The 14,956-nt window shown below is 44.8% G+C and overlaps 1 protein-coding gene across 1 annotated transcript; it reads left to right on the forward strand.

Moving 5' to 3' along the window:
- Window positions 1-760: 760 nt before the first annotated feature.
- Window positions 761-14,692, forward strand: Atms (RNA polymerase II-associated factor 1-like protein antimeros). The gene is made up of 13 exons (XM_077675323.1): window positions 761-947; window positions 1,331-1,423; window positions 1,850-1,971; window positions 2,439-2,505; window positions 3,449-3,550; window positions 4,700-4,805; window positions 6,940-7,008; window positions 8,233-8,321; window positions 9,205-9,321; window positions 9,760-9,885; window positions 10,133-10,235; window positions 11,679-11,847; window positions 14,364-14,692. The coding sequence occupies exons 1-13, from the start codon at window positions 880-882 to the stop codon at window positions 14,579-14,581; spliced, it is 1,449 nt and encodes a 482-aa protein (XP_077531449.1). The 5' UTR covers window positions 761-879; the 3' UTR covers window positions 14,582-14,692.
- The last annotated feature ends 264 nt before the right edge of the window (window positions 14,693-14,956 follow it).

Genomic DNA, 14,956 nt, shown 5'->3' on the forward strand with positions numbered 1-14,956 from the left:
AGCGCGGCTTAGGTACCGGGCTAAGGCTTGATGACTCTCCGGTGAGCGCGTGAGTGCGTGGGCGCGCACGTGTTGCATATCGAGTAGACGGTGAACGAGAGAAAAAAAGGAAATGTGGATAGACGTCACCATTGGGGCTCACCGCGGGGAGTCCGTGCGTAGTGCGAGGATTCCCAACGCCATAGGGATGAATGAGAAAAAGGAATGCCGGACTGCTTCTCGGCGAGCCCGCGGTGAGTCTGAGACTAAATCGAAGAGTCCCAGAGTGCTGGCACACGTGTAGACTAGCTATGATAGATAGATAGATATACTGTTGCCGTTCCCTTTTAAACGGGTGATCGACGGGAAAATCCGGATCTGGCGTTAGCTTTCTTAAAACACATCTATTGCTGTCCTCCACTTCCTCTGAAGCCCTCCGTTATGTTCTTTCGCCACCAGTGCTCCAGTCTTCTTTTCTCCAGCACTAACAGTGTAATGACGATAGCTGAAATGTTTTTCTTTGCTTAGAAACGCCGCCGATTCGATGAGGCACGTTTGCAATGTAGTCAGCGTAGTTGGCGTAGTGCGCTCATGAGGCGCGGTTACCATCTGGCATTCAAAAATCCCGCGTTTGACACGCCGTTTCTACTTTGTATCTATCATGCATAGCTACTGCAGCCATGGAGTTTTATATGAGGTTGTACTTTTTATACACTACGCTGTATTAAATAGCTTTAAAGAAACAAAGAAACAACACACAAAGCTTTGGACTATGCCTCGAGGCATCGACATCGCAACGTCGTCATGGCTCCATTGTAGCTGTCGTTTGCGCAGTATGTAAATAAGCACTGCATGAATTTAACCGTGTATTCTTGATTGCAACCGCAGTACAAGGTTGTAATGGCACCTACAATACAGACAGGGTCTTCCTCGGTGGAAAGAGATCGCAAGAAGCCGGGGGAACGGCGGTAAGTGATGCTACAAAAGTTAAGTCGCACGAGCTGCGTGCTTGGAAAAGTTTCTTCCAACTGCGTGTGTCTGGTGTCGGCATCTATAATGGCTTGAGAAAAAAATCAAGCTTTTGAAAAGATGGTGATCAGCAAGACTTGTCAAAGCTTAGCTACTAAAATATGTGCATCCTGCATACGGTAATGTAAGCGCGCGGTTGCACATTGGATGCTGCATGCTCAGGTTACAACGCCGTGTGTTTTGTTACACGGCGGAAGTAATAGAAGTTACGCTTAACCGTGGACATTTGCTTTTTTCATCTACGATCACAGATGACGAAACGCGCTTTTCGTTGTCTACCTTCTGTGTATTGTTAAGTCGGCGGTCGCACGCATCTTTGCAGGTCCGAGCTGGTTTGTCGAGTCAAATATTGTAACACGCTACCCGACATACCGTTCGATCCGAAGTTCATTTCTTATCCCTTCGAGCCCAACAGGTAAGATGCTTGAATTTACCCTTCCGTACTTCCAGAAATTGGCGCGTGGAAATTAAGAAAAAGAAAGTGCCCTGAATAAAAACTTTCTTTTGGTTGGTGAGAGAGTTGCTAATAATTTACAGAAAAAATAACCTTACCTTTTTTTTTGCACTGTAGAAGAGCACGTAAGTTATTGCAAAGCCATTTCTGTCTTGTTGTTTCTCGCGGGTTGGGTTATGCCGTCACTGATATGGATGAAATAAAATTTAATTCAGTTTTCTGCTTGGTTTCAAACAGAGCCTCAGATTTTCTATGAATCAAATAAATCTACAGTGCGGCACTATTGCAAGGTGCAGCAGTTAAACCTTGCGATGCCAAAAGTACAATAACCTGTAAATGTTAGTTTCAATTGGTGGATCGTTTCTTCTTCTTTTCCTTTCGCGGTAGGTTTGTCTCCTATAAGGCAACATCACTCGAACGCAACTACAAGCATGACTTGCTCACTGAGCACGACCTTGGCGTCACGATTGACCTCATTGACCCAAAGACGTACGAGATTGACCCCAATGGTGAGTTTCGGTCGTGTGTGCATATGGCAGGGCAAAGAGCAAAACACGTGTCACAAGTACCCAGCATTGATGTGGCATTTGACAATTCAGCAAGTCACACATTTACTTGAGGCTACAAACTGAGTTGAAGCTTAGCACCATGGGTAAAAGTTGGGAAAAGTTTGCTGATACCAACTTTAGGGCAACACTTTCTAAGTCACGGGGTTTGCTGACGACAGTCACATTGGCCTCCTACTGTAAGAATATTTCGAAGCAGTTTTGCATTTAGTGACCCAAATCTTGTAACAAGAAGGTCCCCATCAAGGCCAATGCTAATAATAATAAAAAAATACCCTCCTAACCTGATGCCACGTGTAGGTGGGCTGATTGCCTCCAAGATGAGATTGTGCATGTTTTGTGCGATGTGCCATCCTGTACAAACGGAATCGTTCCAAAACATTTCCTAATTTCACTCTTTTCAAACGCAGCTGTTTTGCACCCAGACGATGAAAAGCTGCTGGAGGAAGACTCCCTCACACCACATGACTCCAAAAGGTATGACACCTGAGACGAGTGCTGTGGTCATAGTTCAGAGGGAGGTACCAACATAAACGTTTTGATTGATAGAGGCGCCTGCTTTGCGTCACCCACCATTAGCGGAGCGGAAACGCTTGGTTCCACATTTAACAGCTGCAATTAACTTTCTCCTTGTCACTACCGTACATGCTTATTAGTAACAAACAGGTGTCTGATGGGACTTATTATTAGGGATGCCTTGGAACCACTTCAGCATTTGTATTCATTTTTCTTGCTACAGCTTGCAAATGCCATAACAGCTTCACGGCCATATCAACTACCGTTAAGTTCCGAAAGAACGCCCACCCAAAGTTCAGAGGTATAAGCGAAAAATACGGGATGGGCGATCTTTCGGGCCAGGTGTAGAAAACTAGGAAAAAGTGGCCGCACCGCCGACCAAAACTGCCGAGATATCAAGAAGAAATACCAGATAGGCGAACTTTCGGCTCAAGTGCGGAAGGGACATGAGTGACCGCATCAACGCATGAATATATGATTCGCGTTTATCTTGTTCACTCGTAGGCGCTAAAACCATTGATTCTAGGTGGTCCATCTTTGGGGTCTTTTAGTAAATTGGATATTTCATCCCTAAAGGGAGGTGGGCGATGTTTCGGGGGTGGGCGTTCGCTCGGAACTTTACGGTAGATAACTCTAAGTGGTAGTAGGGGTATATTACTCATGGCCTGCTTATATATTAATCCTTATATAAGCATGACCAGCCCACTTATATATTAATCCTTAGTGCCTCTCAAATAGCGCAGTTTTGTCGAAGCTCATTGCATTTTAAGAATCTCGAAACGCAAACTGGACGATCAGTGTACACTTGTTAGCACAGTATCGTAGGCGTAGCCCTTACAGCCGGCCGTTCTTGAAAAGTTTCGTTGCTTGAACTAAACCCCGGCTGCTTTCACTCTGTCTGCAGGTCAAGGCATCACAACCTGGTTGTCCCCTGGCTCAAGAAGACCGAGTACATCGCCACAGAGTTCAGCAGATACGGTCAGACAGGCGTCAACACTGAGACAAAGTAAGTACAACAAAAAACAAGAACCTGCAGAATTGACTTCTCTTTCAGTGTTTTTAGGGAGGGCTGAGGATGGTGGGTGTGTCTGCTTATGCAGTCGAACCTGTTTATACTGAACGTGGGTATTTCGAGTCAATGCTCCCGCCAAAGGGTCTTACACCCGTGCCACACGTACACGAAAAATGACAGTGCTGTTGCACGCAAAAATCTAATGCCATTCGTTCTAATGTCATTTTTGGTTTAAGGAGTTCTGCAGAACTCATTCGCCTTCACGAACGCTTTAAAATCTGCCTACTCTCGAACGTGATGAGCACCAAATGAAAGCAACGAAACTCTCAGAACCAGAGTGTTGACGTGGAAACATAGCTGAACTTCGAAGTAAGATTTTTTGTGTATTCTTTGTGGCGAAGTTCTGAAGAAGACGAAGTTCACTAAAACAGCGGCAAAAGGCAAAGCATCGTGTCACTCGTCGTTTTGAATTTGTCAGATTCGTCTACCGCTGCCAGGTGACGGCAGCTGCTGAAGCCACTTTAGAAACGGCTCACATCATTTATAGAAAACACTATTTCTCATAACATTTTCTTTCACAAAAAAAAAAAATTTTTAACCTTGGTACAATGTTTTTCTCCATGTTAGAAAACTTCTAAAATATGAGTGCATTTCTCTTTTTGGCCATTATCACCATCATGCCTAATGCATTTAATGCCTTTGCGTTTTTGCGTGTACCACGGCCCGCCCAAATAATGTCATTTGGTATCGTAAGGCCTTAAACACTTAATGTCTTTTTTCGTGTTTGTATGGCACTGGTATTAGCGTCCCCACAAAAGTTCGTATGCATTGTGTCTTTTGCATGTAAATTACAAAGAACTGTTTTACAACTGAGTTCAAATTTGATTTATCTAGGTTGATCGCATAAGTATGTCACAACCCCCTCCCCCCCAACACCCCCTCACATCTCCACATCTCAAACCGTCCGGTGCCACAGTTTTCTGTCCTTTTTCGGTGTCTGGTGTCTGGTACAAACTTGTGCAGTCTTGTTGATTGTTGAGGGACGTTGGAGCAACAACTAAGAAACATATGCCCTGTTACGATCGGCTTGCAGTGAAGCGTGTGAATCCCGCCTGCATAATATGCTCGCCTTCTGCCTTCCAGGGTTGGCTACAATGTCAAGAAGCTCTTCAAGGAGGAAGACCTCTACATGGACCGAGAGAGCCAAATCAATGCCATCAACAAGACTTTCGAGGAGGCCCAGAAGCCGGTAAGTTCTTCACTTTCTCATCCTCTCTCTCTCTCTCTCTCTCTCTCTCTCTCTCTCTCTCTCTCTCTCTCTCTCTCTCTCTCTCTCTCTCTCTCTCTCTCTCTCTCTCTCTCTCTCTCTCTCTCTCTCTTTTTAGATGCTTGGACATTTCACAGTCTTGTCCAGTTACTCTCTCTACTCTGCTGTTTGTGGATTTATGGCTCCTTATTTTATTGTCGTGCATTAATTTTCTTCCGGGTGGTACTGCTCTCTTGTTTTCTGAACATCTGTTCACACATTAGTGCTGGATGGTTATAACTAATCGAGGGCTCCTTGTCAAAGCATCTCAGCCTCGGCACTTCAATCAAGCTGTTCGCGATAGTTAAGGGGGCACATGGGTCTTTGGGACAGAAAAATTGCCCAAAAAAGCAATTTTTTAGGTATCACTTTTTTTATTTGCACAGCTTTTCCTCTGAACATTCTGTATTTGGAACAGTACCAGGTACTTATAAAGGCCTTAGAGGCCCGAATTCAATGAAAAAATAACTTTTCCATAATTCCCCGCTTCTTCGCCACGAGTGGTACCACAGTGATAGGAAATTCTCGATAGGTACATCCCAGCATGTAGTGCAGCTAGGAAGATCACTTCTTTTGCCCTGGGAAGTTGCTGAATGTTTAAACCATTCAAGAAGGGAAGAAGATTTTGCATTTTTGTGTTTCAGTAGTTGTTTAATTAGCATTATTTTTAATTGGTCAGCAGGAGTACTTCAAACCTAGAAGTTAGAATTGATGTAAACTTGTATGTGATTCCAAAACAAAAAAAAAACTGCTTCCCACATTTCATTCTCCACAACTTCTGGTGTCTATGCTGGTAATTTTTTGTTGAATTGCTTTTAAAGACGATAGTCTTTCTTGGGCTACTTAAACCCAGAAATTTTGGTCTGTCTGTATGTCTGTCTGTCCGTCTGTCTGCAACTCGATTCAGCCACCCGGCCAAAGTAAACTGCTTACTGCGCAATAGTCTTATATACTCACAGCCAAATGTAAACGTCTAAGCCCGGTTTATATGTTCACACTTGTCAACTTTGTTGAATAAGAACAAGACATTACGCAAATATAAGACAGGAAATTAGTACACAAGGGATATTTACAGTGTTCCTTTAATAAAAAAATTCATGGATGCTTGGTTTTTTGATAAAAAATGATATTCTACCTCTACTGAAGAAAACCGCCGCCTCCTGGCAGCATACGAAAAATGACGCGGCAACAACTACGAAAGATTCCACTAGCTAGGTTCCACGTTCTTCTTGGAACGCATGTGGAGCATGGCCACGCGGTTCTATAAACCTTGTAGTCGGCCGCCTCCATTCACGCGCGTCTCCGCCGTACTGCAGCGCTGGCATCGAGGAACCCGGCCTGTAGCAATGGAACGCACCCGGCCGCGGCGGCTGCTTTTCTGATGGAGGCGAAAAGCAAAAACGCCCGTGTGTACGAGATTTCGGCGCACGATAAAGATCCCCAGGTGGTCAAAATTAATCCGGAGCCCTCCACTACGGCGCGCCTCATCGCCTGCGTTGCGTCGGCGCGTTAAGCCCCACAATCAATCAAATCAATGGAACGCGGTAAATTCAAATCGCCTTGCGCAAACCTTTAGTGTGTTTACCTTGGGGTGAGCGCGACGGTACAGAAACAGCATGAAAGGTGAGCGGGAAAGCAAAGGAGGGGCATTTCCTTGGCAAATATCTACAAAGACTATCGTCTTTTGACGACATTTGCAACGAAAGGAGCAGATACGCAGCCAATTTTTTTCCCTATTCTCAAGAGCAATCAAGGAATATTTTAATTAACTTGGAAATGAGTTGCCTCACATCAAAACTAATTATATTTTGACATCAGCTAAAAAAACTGAAGAAATCCATGAAGTTTCATCAAAGTTGGTTGGAAAGCAAAAAAAAGCTTCCAGGACCAGTGTGCCCCCTTAAGTTGAGTGAAATATAACTGTTTCACACGCTGACTTCCCCATGCCGTTATCATCGCATTGTTCCACTGTGTTGCCTCCTGCCATAGCATTGCAGTAAGGTGCGCTGTCTCGCTTGTGCCCTGCTGATCACTGTCGCATCAAGTCGAATTGCTTGTCTTGTCTTGACTCGGCTAGGTCGAGGCCCACTACAGCAAGCCAAACGTCCGGGCAGTGGAAGTTCTCCCGCTGTTCCCAGACTCGGAGGTAAGTCCGCATGTGCGCATTCGACCCTGTGCGAAGGGAGGGGATAGGAGGGAGGAATCCCTAAAGAGGGAAGAATGTGGGGTTGTTTGACCTGGGGATGGCCAGCTACAGTGCCTGCAATATGCCTCTCTAATTGGAGTAATAAAAGTGGAAAAAAAAAATCGCTTAAATTAGCTAAGGGAGTGGCGAGCTGTCCTCGTTACTCATATTTCTCACTTTGCCTCCACTAGCCGCATGAATAAGTCATTAATGCACTAAATAGTAGAGCTGTGGAATACTTTTCAGTTTGAAGATAGACGAAGAGTAAGAACCCCTACCCTAATGTCCAATACTCGTGCCACACATAATACACAAAAAATGACATTAAGTGCTTAATGCTTCAAGTGTTAATGCCATTAATTTGCTGCTACGCGCAAAAATCTAATGCCATTCGCTCTAATGTCATTTTTGGTTTAAGGAGATCCGCCCAACTCATTCGCCTTCACGAACGCCTTGAATTTCCCTACTCTCGAACGCGATGAGCACCAATTGAAACCGAAGAAACTCTCAGCACCAGAGTGTTGATGTGGAAACGTAGCTGAACTTCGAAATAAGACGATTTTCTTGTGCACTCTTGGTGGCAAAGTTCTGAAGATGAGGTTCTCTACAACAACGGCAAAACGCAGTTAACATGATGTTACTCATCGTTTTGAATTCTTCAGATTTGATTATTCCTGGCAGGCGACGGCAGCTCGCTCACACCGTTTTTGGAAAGCAGTATTTCTCATAATGTTTTCTTTCGCAAAAAAACATTTTTAACCCTTCTAAGATGTTTTTCTCTAAGTTAAGCTTCTAAAATACGAGTGCATTTCTCTTTTTGGTCATTATCACCATCATGCCTAACACATTTAATGCCTTTGCGGTTTCTCTTGTAGCACGGCCTGTCCAAATGATGCCATTCGGTATCAAGGCCTTAAACACAATGTCATTTTTCGTGTACATGTGGCGCGGGTATTAGTCTATTGTTGCGCTGAAATATGTTCCCCAGCTGAGTATCGACTTTCCCTACAGCATATTCTTCTGCACTGAATAAAAGCTTTTTTGATCTTACTGGAGTCTGTATCCTTGGCTTTTGTAAATTGGCTCTTTAAAGGCTTAGCAAACCAAGGAGAGAGATTGCCTCTTGGTTTTGTGTGGTACCCCATTGTGTGAATTACCCTGGCCTGTCTTGTCTCCCCTTCGCAGTTGTGGAAGTATCCGTTTGCGCAAGTCATGTTCGACTCGGATCCCGCGCCCATCACCCAGATCGAGGAGATGTCGCAGGCCATGATCAGGTGCGTCCAGCGGGCTTCAAGTCTGCATTGCGCTGTCGTCTCTGTTCAATTTTTGCTTGCATTTGTGGTGGCCTTGCATAACACACTATGGCAGTGCTCGGCATTTACTCAAAGGTAGTTAGCGGTACTTACCGAGCATATTTGTGTAAAGTTCAAGGCATTGAGTTGCTCCCTGTGAACTTGCTATTGACCAAGAACACTTTTGTGCACAACGTTTGGTGCTTGTGGTTAAAATAAACCCGTAGCCTTCAACTATGGCAGCACATTTCAATACTCAGGTGCTTTGATTTTTTGCTGGGGCTTCCAAAAACCTTGCATTAGTTAGAACTGACCATTAGATGATCGTTTGACTGTGCAAACAGCAGTCTTGAGGCCATGGAATAACGCCACCCTTGGCACTTCTTCGGCCCCCTTCTTTTCGCGATTGGTAAGGCTGCATTTTTATAGTGCCTACTTTAGGTGGTGCACAGTTGAAGACCATTTTATTATTTTGCCCCGGCTCGCATTTCCATGTGGGTTTCCATAAGCCCCTTTCTGCACTCAACCTTTTTTGCTGTGATCCCCCGTTGTGGTGGTCATTTAAGATGCTGTAATGTTTGTTCCATTGATGTTAGTTTCATTTCTTACACTCTTCTTTCTTTGTTGTATACATCTTCCTTTCCCCTCTTTTCCTTTGTTTCTTCTGTGCACCACGATGACGTCTCAAAGCTGGTTACAGCCAATGCTTCTAGCAGCATTTCAGAGTCAGATTGCTTGGGTTGATAAGAGAGTGGCCTTTTTTTCCCCCTTTCTTCCTTCCTTTTTTCTCTTGTACCTGTCCTGTAGATTGTACCACCAGCTCGCTGACATCTCTCCTTCATTGTGGTTTTCCTCCTTCTCGCAGGGGTGTGATGGACGAGAGCGGGGAGCAGTTTGTCGCCTACTTCCTTCCAACGGAGGACACCATCAAGAAGCGGAAACGAGACGTCGAGGAGGGCGTCGACTACATGGACGAGGATGAGTGAGTCCACGCCTCTGATTGGTTGCGAGAAAGTGGCGGCACTTTTGAAAGGGGTGAAGGAGCTTTTGCGCTGTAGCGGCAGTTTGTAGCCATTGAAAGCGTGCTGGTGTGTTGCAATAAGTCAGCCTTCACCCGCACTGTCAGATATCAGTGAGTTTATGGTATGTTTGGTATGGTATGGTAGTACAACGATATCGTACGTTGTGTACAACAATATGGTTCAACGATATGGTATGTTTGTTCAAGCAAATAAGGGCAGCGTATGCTCTCAAAGATTGCACAGCAAGTTTTGGAATTGCAATTTTCATCATCAAGATCACTCTGTGGGGAGTTTCCTTAACACACTGGCAGGGGCAGCTAGCACTTTGGAAAGGGTAGCATGGCTAATAAGATGATGCTATGCTGCTAGCAGCCCTGCCAATTTCTGACCGCTTTCAGGTACGAGTACCGAATGGCCCGTGAGTACAACTGGAACGTGAAGAACAAGGCGTCGAAAGGCTACGAGGAGAACTACTTCTTCGTTCTGCGAGAGGATGGTGTCTTCTATAATGAGCTCGAAACAAGGTAGTTTATTCATTGTTTATTCCTTAGCGAGTCCACTAGAAATTCATTTTTGTGGCAGCGTGAACTTCGAGTTATGTTGCATAATGCTTAATGTTTTTAGAACATTTAATTTGTTCATACCCGTGTTCATTTTATTACAAAAGCAAATGATTGGTATTTTGAAAATCTGGTAGGTTTTCTCAGGTTTTTCGAGGTCATCGGCGGTTTGCCAGTGTTGTTGAGGTCATGGAGAAACCTTTGTTCGCAGGGTACGGCTCACAAAACGTCGCCTCAAGCCTGGGGTGCAGCCCAACAACTCCAAGCTGGTGGTGCGACATCGACCACTCAACGAAATGGAGCATAAGACACAGGTAGGCTGTGTACTTTTTATGGTGTGTGAGGCAGTGAAGTGCTTGTTTGCGTGGAACAGCTGTGTCACATTCAATTCTGTTTATGCGGAACAGCCTTATCGTAATCAATTTTGTTTATATGGAACAGCCTTGCCACGTTCAATGGTCTTGTCACACTCAGTGCTGTTTATGAGGAACAGCTTTGTCGTAATCAATTTTGTTTATGTGGAACAGTCTCGCCTAGTTCAGTGGACTTGTCACACTCAATTCTGTTTGTGCGGAACAGCCTCATCATAATCAATTTTATGTGGAACAGCCTTGCCATGTTCAATGGCCTTGTCACGCTCAATCCTGATTATGCAGAACAGCCTTATCGTTATCAATTGTGTTTATGTGGAACAGTCTCGCCTAGTTCAGTGGACTTGTCACACTCAATTCTGTTTGTGTGGAACAGCCTCATCATAATCAATTTTATGTGGAACAGCCTTGCCATGTTCAATGGCCTTGTCACGCTCAATTATGATTACGCAGAGCAGCCTCATCATAATCAATTTTATGTGGAACAGCCTTGCCATGTTCAATGGCCTTGTCATGCTCAATCCTGATTATGCAGAACAGCTTTGTCGTAATCAATTGTGTTTATGTGGAACAGTCTCGCCTAGTTCAGTGGACTTGTCACACTCAATTCTGTTTGTGTGGAACAGCCTCATCATAATCAATTTTATGTGGAACAGCCTTGCCATGTTCAGTGGACTTGTCACACTCAATTCTGTTTGTGTGGAACAGCCTCATCATAATCAATTTTATGTGGAACAGCCTTGCCATGTTCAATGGCCTTGTCACACTCAATTCTGATTACGCAGAACAGCCTTATCGTAATCAATTTTATGTGGAACAGACTTGCGACATTCAATGGCCTTGTCACACAATTCTGTTTACGCTGAACACTTTTGTTGTGTTCAATTCTATTTATGTGGAACAGCTATGTCACGTTCGCTTTGTTTATGTGGAAGAACAGTAAAGGGCTTATTAATATTGCTGTAGGTGCATATGATGTGACTGATTCAGATAAAAATTTGCGAGGAGGAGTGTATGCAAGTGGGCATGCTAAGCAGCGAGTTTAGCATGACAAAAATTTCCTGCATCTCGCCGAAGACAAATTGGAGATGTAGGCAGCAGGAAGTCCATAAAGTTGCACAAATTTCACCGTGCTGCACATTAAAAGCCGTGGTAGCTTTTGAAACTACTGTAAACTGTATCTGTTACTTCACTTGACGATCAGGTAACACTCCCGACTTGTATTTTTGTGCTGACAATGGAACTGAAGCCGGTTTGGTGTCGGCCAGATGCCGAGTTGTATTTATACCCACAGCCTCGTTTGTTTTGTCCATGCTTTCTTGTTGACCCCGCTTGAACCTCTTCAAAATCGCCACTTTGCCTGTCTTCTGTTCCATCCCCTTGCAGCAAGCCCGGCTTACCCAGCTGGAACAGCCCCAAGAAGAGGAGGAAGAGGACGAGGAGGAGGAGGAAGAGGAAGAAGAGGAGGAGGAGGAAAAGGAGGAAGAGAAGGAGGAGGAGGAAGAGGAAAAGGAGGACGACAAAGAGGAGGAGGAAGAAGAGGAGGAGGAGAAAGGTGAGGTTTGCACGCCAGTGAGGCTTCAACCACTGCCTGGCAGCAAGGAAGGGCTTCTTCTGGTGCAGGGTTATGCTTTCTCTGGCCTGCTTTTTGATCTGGGGGCATTATTAGTCAGTAGTAGTTACTGTGTCAACTACGCTGGTATTGACTATTACTAACAATGCCACTTCTGGTTATGCGGGACAGCCTTTTCACACTGAATTTTGTTTATGCGGAACAGCTTTGCCATAATCAATTGGTGGCAAGCTAATTGCCGTAATGTTTGCGTCTAATGTGGTTAGACAACGATATGGGCTTTGAGAGGTTAGGTGGCTAGTGTTCTGGTTTCTTGTTGCTTTGTTTAGGACATTAGACTGTGTACAGGTTTGGTAGTGTGATGGTGTCGGGTGCCGTTGCGGTGCTTTGGCCAAGTGAACCCCAGCTCTTAAACCTGGCAGTGCAGAAATATTTTAGTTCTGTTGGGCTCATCCCATAATGGGACGGTGCTAGAGGCTGCATTGTCCATTTGTGGATGCAGACTGGGCCTAGTGTTGACTTTTGAGTGCGGGAGTGAATTATGGTTAGGGAAGTTTGCTCAACCTGGTGAAACTGGTGATGGTCAGCTGATGATCTTAATTGAGTGTTATGTTCAGTGATGACAAGAACCAGATGTAATTGCAGAGGAACACGTGTTGGCGAAAGAAATCCAAAAATAAGTTGCCCGAATAGTGGGCTGGTATTACAAGTACTGTATTTGCATGATTGTAACGCGCCACTGATTGTAACATGCAGGTAAATTTAGGTAGGAAGTTTAGAAAAAAAGTAATTTGACGCCGATTCTATCGTACAGTTGTAAAATACATGACACGACGTATGTGGCAAATGACAATACCTTTATTTGACACAGGCAACTGTAGCTGCGAAAATTCGTTGTGCTTCATAAAATTGCAAATCCAGCTTCTGCTGGCATTAAAACTGATGGGGAAACATTGAACGTGTTCAATGTCAAGCACCTCGACCTTCATAATTTTTGACGTGCCGGCCTGTTGGTTTAATTTGCTGCTAATTTGTGAACTCCACCTGAAAATCATGCATTCGTTGAAAATGAAATCAGTGTACCAAAATTTACTCGCATGCTGTTGACGGATTGTTTTGGATTGGATTGAGTTGGATATTGGGAGTTAGTTTGAAGGCTAATTTTAGGGAAAAAAAAGAAGTGCGCATTAGAATCATGAAATTATGGTAAAAAAAAATTCCTGGTAGCATCAAAATCTGACAATATATTTTTCTTTACCTTTAGAAACTGCGAGTGGGGTAGTTGTCTTGTTGAAAAGAAATAGTTTGGTACGCACTTTCCTTTGAGGGAAATACATGCCAATCAGCCATCGCATTTCCTGAGAATATTGTTGCACAGACGATGACCACGTGTCTCATTCTGGACATTATTGGGCTGGGTTTACTAGGGATGATGGATTTATCAAGTCGGACAGTCGCTTGCTAAAACGTTGGCCAGAGCTCAGCCCCCCTGGAGAAACGCATTAACTTGAGCTAATAGAGCTGACAGGTGATGTTGGGTTAGTGGGAAAGGTTGGTGTAGTGAAGGTCGGGTTGAACTGAATCAAAGCTAGCCTTGACATCTAGGCTACATGCTCTTGTATGAGCACTGACCCTTTGTAATCAGCAGGGAGGGTATCCCGGGCCTTGTTAGAGCAACTGAGGAGGCTAGAATAGTTGTGGGCTGACTTGTTCTTGGAATGTTACGTTCTCGGCATTTCTTACCACATTTTTGTGCGTATAACCCGCCCCTGCATGGAATCTGCACCCCCACTTTCAGCCCGCCGGAAGAAAAAAAATCCATGCGCATTGCCCGCACATTTGATAGAGGAAAGGCTGCACCAAATCTACTGCTCAAGCAACACATCACATACTATGTAGACAGAAAAAGCGTATATTTAGCGAGTAGAATACAATGACTGCAAGGCAAAAGTCGCAATTCATTAATAAAATTCCGTTGTTAGAGTGCGCTCGTCCTTGTTTTTTCTTCCTTGTCCTTGTATGTTTCGCGCAATCGCTGCCATGGAAGGCTTGGTCAGTGTTACTGTGTAGGAGCTTCAGGGCCCAACACATACTTCCGTGAAGCTGCACTAAAGGAAAAACCCCACGTATTATCCGCACCCCTACTTTGCCACTGAAATTTTGGCATTTTTGGTGCAGGTTATATGTGCGAAAATATGGTAATTTTGATGCAAACTACCAAGCGTGAACTATGCTGGCAGTTTTACAAGCCCCCGTTGCTGCGTGTATTAATTTGGGTGAACATACTTGTAGGAATGAACACGACTTCATGACTGCTTGCATACATGTCCCGAGATCTTAGTAAAATGGTTGGATTGACGTTTGGTGGCACTGGGCCTTTCACAAACCTCACACTTTCCTAATTGCGTTGGTGGAGTGTTGATAAACAATTAGAAGTTGTTATCTTATGGGCTGATTGTTTATTGTTTGGTTTGTGTGTTTGTGACCGTTCTCAACAGAATCCGAGGCGGAGTCGGAAGCGGAGGAGAAGTCGGAGGCCGAGAGTGGTGCGGAGAACGGCGAGCAGAGTCCGGCAGGGTCGAGAAAGAGGTCGGGGTCGTCGTCATCCTCTTCCGCGGCATCTGCCTCCTCGTCGAGCGAGGAGGAAGAGGAGGAGGAGGAGAAGAAGCGGCGTGACGAGGAAGAGATCTTTGGCAGCGGAAGTGACAGTGACTGAAACTCCATCACCACCACCACCACCACCACCCGTGCTGCTGTTGTACATAGTGCTTGTGTGTGTGCGTGTGCATGCCGCGTCCATAAATAAATGGTGTCCTCGTCTCGCTCATTGAGCTGTCATTTGCTTTGGATCGTTAGTGCTGATGACGGAACAGTTTAAAACAGCATCTTAGTTCTTACCGTATAGGTACAATGCATCCAACAGAGTTTTAAGTGCAGAGCACTTTAGGGGCTTGCCTTGTCGTCGTAGCTTGCTCGCTGGACCCAAGTGGAGCCCCGGACATTCCGTTATAGCGGCTGTCGTCGTGGCGTCCCAAAGAGGCTTCGAAAGCCAAGCAGTTTATATAGTCATAAGCGTTTGAAACTCGTGAAC

This window comes from Haemaphysalis longicornis, unplaced genomic scaffold, assembly GCF_048455015.1.
Source record: "Haemaphysalis longicornis isolate Haplotype H1 unplaced genomic scaffold, Haemaphysalis longicornis Haplotype H1 scaffold_6, whole genome shotgun sequence".
NCBI classification, from domain to species: domain Eukaryota; kingdom Metazoa; phylum Arthropoda; class Arachnida; order Ixodida; family Ixodidae; genus Haemaphysalis; species Haemaphysalis longicornis.

Coding starts and splice junctions, on each gene's coding strand:
- Atms (XM_077675323.1), top strand. CDS start 880: ATGGCACCTACAATACAGACAGGGTCTTCCTCGGTGGAAAGAGATCGC. Junction 948..1,330: donor AAGAAGCCGGGGGAACGGCG/GTAAGTGATGCT, acceptor GCATCTTTGCAG/GTCCGAGCTGGTTTGTCGAG. Junction 2,506..3,448: donor ACACCACATGACTCCAAAAG/GTATGACACCTG, acceptor CTCTGTCTGCAG/GTCAAGGCATCACAACCTGG.